Source organism: Nestor notabilis, unplaced genomic scaffold (genome assembly GCF_000696875.1).
Source record: "Nestor notabilis isolate BGI_N333 unplaced genomic scaffold, ASM69687v1 scaffold32514, whole genome shotgun sequence".
Lineage (NCBI taxonomy): Eukaryota > Metazoa > Chordata > Aves > Psittaciformes > Psittacidae > Nestor > Nestor notabilis.
This window is the reverse complement of record NW_009924840.1, coordinates 10,329-17,780: the sequence shown is the minus strand read 5'-3', so window position 1 is coordinate 17,780 and position 7,452 is coordinate 10,329. Positions and strand designations below refer to the sequence as shown.

The following is a 7,452-nucleotide window of genomic DNA, read 5'->3' as shown; positions in this document are numbered from 1 at the left end:
GGCCGGAGGCGTGGAGCTGGGATGGAGTTCGGGGAGTTGGGAGGTCGGGTTTTGGAGGAAGCGGTGACGGGGGGTGTGGGTGGTGGGGAAGGGGTGATGGTGGAATTCGGGTGGGAAACGGTGCTTGTGTGGTAGGTGAAAGGCTGGGAAAATTGTGTGCGGACATGAGGAGCGGTGAACTTCACCGAAGTGCTTACTCAGAGATGACACTCGCTGTGGTGATGCGCTGCTCAGCTGTGTGGTTGATTACTTTAAGCCTCTTGATATTAAGGAGAAAAGGGTGAGATACTGCTGTGCTTTTAAAAGTACAGTTTTTAAACCAGGAATCAGATTCGAGTCCGTGCAGCTCATGGCGAAATCATAGCCACAGCATGAGTCTGTAATGCACTGCTATATATATCTTAGTTACTAACTGTACATCCTGGGGACATAAATACAGTGCTGGCATTTCTAGTACCGTGATGGTAGAACAGTAGTGGGAGGCTGGAGGCAGCTGTGATGCTGATACAAGTTTCTTCCTTAAATCTGTGGGTGCAGTCAGGATGATAGCCCCTGCACATGAAGGGATACAACTTGTGCACCGACATAAGAATCAAATGGCATTGCTGTCAAATGAGATGTAACCGTAGTGCACTTAAACACACTGTGGTTTTTTGGAATCAAATATTTCTTCTGATCACCAGCATCACCTTAATGTTGTTTTTATAAAGAGGCGAAGCCCAGACTGTTCGGTTCTGAGTGCCCAAAGCAGAACTTTGTCCTCGCTTAGATGCCAGAACATAACGTATTCATTGCTGTAGGCGCTGCATGATGCTAATGTCACGTCAGCTCAGCATTCTGCACGAATGCAGAGGTTCTGTTGGTGTTGGATTTCCAAAAGAACTGACCTTAAATACTGGTTTAGGAGCTTAATATAAAGTATCTGGATGACTGTGATGGAATTGGGGAAAAAAACCCTCCAACTGTGATAATTAACTGCGGTGGTGGTCTAACAAATAAATGACATGCTTCCATTAAGAGCACGTATTGAATATCCATGCATCAAAGGCTGGGTAGCGTGGACTTTGAAGCAGACTGGCAGAGCTGACGTCAAAAGTGCTATTCAGCAGTCTGGAGAGTTTTAAGAATAATTTATAGTCAAAATTGTGTGCTTTCCCTGTAAGCAGGGGGTCTGGCTGCACTGCACATGGGCCCACATTTGAAGCCTGGGTTGTAAGGTGGTGGCTGCCTCTGAAAGTTAACTGTGACAGGCGGTTTGCTGCATCCCTGTGCTCCAGGTAGCTGTGATGTGTTCCCTAAATTCAGTGGGTCAGAAGCGTAAAACGGAGCTAACATTTTGCCTGTCATGAGGGATGATTTCAGATGCAGCCATAAAAGTAAGAAGGAAGCTACTTGAGCAGTGCCTGTGTTGGATCAGTTCAGGAGAAGCTATTCCTAATTAACTTTGCGTTTACCAAAGGGGCAAAGAACTCATGTGCAGGCAGTTAATGCAGAGCAGTTAAAAAGGCCTTTGGTAGTGCTTTGAGTTATTTCAGCTGTTCTGATTTGCTTTGCTCTTGTTGGTTGGGTTTGGTTTTGTTTTTTAATCTTGCCTCTTAAAGTCTGCCCTGAGGACAGGGACTTGAACTTAACCAGTTTGGGTCTTTGTTTTCTCCCTTCTGGGGTGCTTGCCCTCTGGCTCACAGTAGTTTTCTAGTTATTCTTCAGAATCCTGATAAGTATGTGCTTATTTTATCCAAAGAGGGATTGGATTTTGAGTACAAAACCAACTAGGTACATCTCTTCCTTGTGGATTGAAAAGCTATTAATACTGGTACATAACAGCATCAGCAGCCACAGGCAACTCTAGCTGCGTGCAGAGCCTGGTCAGCTCAGGCTTTGATGCTTGCAGAAGAGCAAAAATGAATTCCTTTCATTGCTGGTTTTATTGTTTGGCAAGAAGTGGATGTCAGATTGTTGAAAGCCTTTTGGTGCCCTTTTGATTAGGTGAAGTTGAAGGTTTGCCCTGGTGAAGCTGCAAGGAAAAGTGGGAAGAGTGTATTGTCTAGGTTTGGTAGAGCTGTAGTGTTCTGCACCAGGCCTAATGGGGTGCTGACAATCAAAGGCATAGTTGGAAATACAGACAGTATGTGGATTTTTACAAGAAGTTGTAGATAAAGTTCCTATATAAAGGGAACACCGGAATTTAAAATCTAAATCTGATACGATGCTGTAAATTCTCAGACTTGGTTAGAAAGAAATACTGGTCTCTAATTAAAAGCATCAATCTGATATAGCAGTGGTGTCACCTGTGGTTCCTGCAAGTTCACAACATCAGTTCCTCATCAGTTTGGCTGAAGGAAGCAGAGAGACTGGTGAAAAGACCCCCATAAGCAGAGCTGAGAGGTGCTGAGGCAGCTTATGCTCTGTGTGAAGGCAATTTTCTCCAGCTACCCAGCTGGAGAGGGCTGGCAAGACAACAGTGGATCTCAAAAGATAAATGTCATTAGGTTAATTCAGAGGCAACTGCTTGAGCTTTCCCTGCTGTGGCTAAGAATTACCATGCAGGCAAACAGTGCAGATCAGCTGTCATATGGCAGCACTTCACACTCGCTGGATGTATCTTCTAGTGTGCAAATCAACCTTGAATGCATGGTCCCTGAAGCACAAGGCAAGAGATCGTCTCTGACTGAGATATTTTATTAGTATGAAGAACTGTATGAGATTTCAGACCAGTGTTTTCCCCTGACTCTCAGAAGGAATTGTACAGCAACCCTGGGGCTGTGTTTGCACAAGCAAACGGGTAGCTGTAATTTAGCACTGGAATGGCTTTGCTATGGTGTAGGTGGAAGTTGTAAAGTAAGTAATATCTACCCCTCTAGATAATTCACACTTGCAAAGATTTTATAGTGTGCGGGTAAGGCTTGTGTGTGCCAGGTGAGCTGTATGTTTTACTGAATCCCTTTGGCTTTGCCTTGAGTAAAAGCACTGTGCCTAAAAGGGACTTGTAAGAAAGCTGGAGAGGGATTTCTTACAGGGCATGTAGGGACAGGACAAGGGGGAATAGCTTTAAGCTGAAAGAGGAGAGATTCAGATGAGATATTGGGGGGAGTAAAAATCGTGAGAGTGCTGAGGTGCTGGCACAGGGTGCCCAGAGAAGCTGTGGCTGCCCCATCCCTGGCAGTGTTCAAGGCCAGGTTGGACACAGGGGCTTGGAGCAACCTGCTCTAGTGGAAGGTGTCCCTGCCCGTGGCAGGGGTTGGAGCTGGCTGCGCTTTAAGGTCCTTTCCAGCCCCAACTAGTCTGGGATTAGTGTTCTGTGGGTTAGTGTGGTTTCATTGGTGGCTGCTGCTTAGAGTGATTTGATTTCTTTGCCAAAGACTTGTGCATCTTTGACGCATGTTCTGCTGCCTGCTGCAAGTTCAACTGAAACAATATGTTTTCATCAATTTAAATGGGTCCAATTTAGTTGAAGATCTTTGAGGCATTCATTGTTTCAGAAATCTTACAAAGAAAAGGAACACATCTGATACAATTATTAAGTAATTAAGCTGAGGTAGCCTGAACTAGGCATTTGTCTTCGTAACTCACTCTGCCTCTCTGAACGTTCTGTTCCCTCTGAACCACTTTTATTTAAGATTAGCATTGCTTTGTATGTTTCTGAAATGTAGCAGAAAGATCTTCAGATGAGGCTGGTTTGGCTGCAGGTTATGTAAAGTGAAACCTTTTCTAAAGTCTTTGCTGTCCCCCCTGTAAGAAGAGGTTTGGTGATCTACTAATGACAACTGCAGTGCATTACAGTGCTCCAGGGCTTCTCTTTTCTTTTGCTGTGAAGACAAGTGTTGTGCCAAGATCTGCTGTACTTCTACATAGAGTGTATTCCTACGTATAGTTTTAGATATGTATGTGTATTTTGTTGAAATGATGTTCTCTTTCTGTTTTAGTCCATGAAGGCAGCCCACTGGGGGAGCTTCATCGCTGTGTCCGAGATGGTGTAAAAATCAATGTCCATATCCGCACTTTCAAAGGGCTTCGTGGAGTCTGCACAGGGTTTTTGGTTGCATTTGACAAGTTCTGGAATATGGTAATTGTTTTTCCATGTAATTGTATCTTTGGTTTATAACTGCTATACTGAAAACTTGAACTTTGCAATAGGTTTCAGTAAACTACATTTTGAGAGGATTAATGTGATATTGTGGTTCATAAAGCTAATTCGCTCTGGCACTGACTGCTGGGTGACAGATGGAGGTAGTGCTTGGTGTTGGATTGGTACATCTGAGAGGTGCCTAGCCATCTTACAGAGGTTTTAGGTGAGAGAGGAGCTTTGAAGAGTTCCCAACATCTTCAGAGGTTTTGTATAAGAACTCAGGAAGGTGGAATATGAGGAATATAAGAAGCTTCCGAAGCTTGCTCTGCAAAACCCAGTCTTCTTATAGTCATAGCCACTTCTCTGTTTTCTTTCACTAACGTGTCATTGGGATGTCAGTGACAAAAGCTTTTCCTTGTGTTTTACCTCATGAAGATTTTAAAGACAGTGATGGAAAAGCAGCTATTAAATATTTGTGAGCCTGGAGCTGTGAGAAGTTTGGAAACGGGGACTGGGGGTGGGGATGTTGCAGCCTCACAAAGATTTTCCAAGTAGTGCAGGACAGATGCCAGGCTTTGCTGGTGCTTTTATACCTCACTACAACTTGGATGATTAAGAAACCAGCTTCAAAGCACAACTTGTTCCTAGGATGGATTTTTCTCTCAGCTAGAATATAATTTCATAGCACTGTGACACAAAGCTGGTCCAAAGCTTCATGTTTTCTTTCAATTTTGACCTTTCTGTTTCTTTTATCTTCTTCTAGGCCCTGACAGACGTGGATGAGACATACAGGAAACCAGTGATGGGCAAAGCTTTCTATGCAGAGCCTCAGCTCACGCTAACCCGGGTGGGTAGCCATCGCCAGTTTTCATTGGGTTTTTTGGTATCTCCTTTTTCAAGCCAGTAAAAGGGGAGCATTGATTGGAAAACTATATTTGTATTTGAAATACTTTACCTCTTTTATTACAGATGACTGACTGCAAAATGAACTGGTTTTCAAATCAGAACAAAACAGTTTTCTGACCTTTTTGAAAGTAATTTGGTCATAGTTCAGTATTGGAGAAGTTCCAGTTCGGGGCTGCTGATACCAGATCACAGCTGCTGCCACTGTAGTGCAATGTGCTGACCCTCTATCAGCTCACTCGATGGCTTTTGATTTGTTCAGTGTGTTTTTATGCACCCGTGATTGATCTGGTTCACATTTGTCCTGTGCACAGTTGGCAGTGTCTAACTTGGATACTTGTGTTCATGGAGAGACAGTTTTTGTCTCCAGCCGACAAAACAGTACGTCTGTGTGGTCACTTGAACTTCTAGTCTAGGTACTGTGAAGCCCAAGTTTTGGCACGTTGCTCCAAAGCAAGACACTCTCTAGGATCCAGCTGCAAAGAAAGAGGTTTATGAAGTTGAGAACTGAAGAGATGATAGATGGAATTCTGAACAATGAAGGGGAAAAAAAGATGTGTCAGGGCTGTGCCTGTGAATGGCATAGCTCTGGGCCTTTCGAACATCAGAGAAGTGTCACAAAACCAAACAGTTTCATTATGAGGAATTTGCTTTCAAACTCGTGCCATTTCAATCTGTTTTCTGATAGATCCCACCCTTCCTTTTTTAAAGATTAGTTAAAAATAATCAAGTTGTCATTGTTCCTTCAGCCCACTCTCACAGGGATTGGTTTTCCGTCCTGTTGCTGGGAAAGGGACAGGCTAACCATAATCTTCTTCATTTGTCTGTATTTCATAAAAGTTTGCCTGCTGCCAGAGTAAAAGCAGTTTCTTCTCCAGTTTCAGCATAATCCTTAGATTAATGAGCTCACACAGTGCTCTGGATCTGCTGCTCTAGCTTTTATTATTTTGCTATTGTTTGTGGTCTGCTCACCTCCCAGAATACCCACGCAGCATCATTTAGTTTGTTTGGGGGAACACAAAAGGTCCATCATCTTTTCAGTATACACTCTTTGCTGAATGAGGCCCCTTACCTTAGGGATTCATGACACAAGGGTGGAAATCTCTGTAATACTATCTGACAACACTACAAGAGTGTGGGGGAAAGTGAGTTAATGGGGCAACTTGGTAGCTGTCTGTTGTTCTGGACCAGAGTTAAATGCAAACACATCATTATTGTTTCCCAAATTAAAGTCCTTGGTGCCCATATGAAGGCATTCATGTGCATGCAGCAGATGAGTTCACCTTATGTCACTGTTGAACTTTGGCAAGAAAACATAGTCTTTATTGCTGGTAAAGATTCCTCACTAATTATGTATTGTGAGCTCTGATTTGGGATTGTAGATGCAAATACTACATAGAAATGCTGTGAACAAGCACCTCTTGTTTTATGAATGTGGTCATATACACAAATGTTCTTTTACAGCTGTTTAGCAGACTCAAACTGCAGGAGTCCTCAGTAAAGAAGGGAGCTGACTCAAAGACTGTCTCAGAGGAGCTAGCCCTGACAAATGACTCTCAGACGCTGGGATCAAAAGCTGGATCAGGACGAGGGAGAGCAGAAGATGAGCGTGAGAGGCAGAAACGCTTGGGCAGAGCTGGAGAGAAGAAGATGCCAGGTGACATTTCACATCTGGCTGCCAGAGGTGAAGCTGATGTGGGCAGCGGGACTGCCCGCACAGAGGGTGCCAGTGCTGGTGGTACCCGTACAAGAAGCCAGTCAAGGAGAAAAAGGAGGCCCAAAGTGGATTATCAGCAGGTGTTCACACGTCACATAAACCAGATCTTTATTCGGGGAGAGAATGTCCTGCTTGTCCATTTAGCACATTGACTTGGCTGAGCCTTTGTCAGTGTATTTATTTGGTAGCATGAATTGACGCTGCAGCTCTCATTAAGTTCTCATTAGCGTTCTCATTAAGTGTGGTGGTACTGTGACTGGTTTCCCATTGCCATAACAAGGTAGGGGAAATAGTTCTAACTGGAGTATCCTGAGCTTGATGCCAAAGCAGCCTCCTTAGATCTGTGTTGGGGATCTCTGTTGCTGACAAGGTCAGAAGTGCAGTTGCTTCTGTGAGATGAGCACAGATCCTACTGCTCCTTAAAAAGAAGCTGAACAGAGAGGGTTGGAAGAGAATATTGGTGTACTCAGTTACAGGAACTAATTGTGGCCCACGTTTAAGGAGCTTAAGGTTAGAACTCCACCTGAAATGAAACACAAATGCTGTTTTGCATGTTCTGAGTAATCTCAAGAGAAGGTTGCTAATGAAACCGATAGTTTATCTGCTGCTGTTACATGGATGTCCTCTTTTCCAGGCATAATTCCGACAGTCATTTTGAAATAGTCCATGAAAAGATGGAGTAATGTACTACTGATGGCTGTTAGCTGCTGCTTCATAGTTAGCTCTCTAATGCCCTGTATGATAGAAAGCCCCTCAATTGAAAACT

The 7,452-nt window shown here is 43.7% G+C and overlaps 1 protein-coding gene across 1 annotated transcript; it reads left to right on the top strand.

The window, feature by feature from the left end:
• Positions 1-1,986: 1,986 nt before the first annotated feature.
• LSM11 (LSM11, U7 small nuclear RNA associated) lies at positions 1,987-6,838 on the top strand (the record flags this gene model as incomplete). Its single annotated transcript, XM_010012780.1, has 4 exons — positions 1,987-2,053; positions 3,924-4,063; positions 4,830-4,913; positions 6,434-6,838. Coding segments are annotated over 4 exons (696 nt in total), but the record flags the coding sequence as incomplete, so codon positions are not given.
• Between the last annotated feature and the right edge of the window lie 614 nt (positions 6,839-7,452).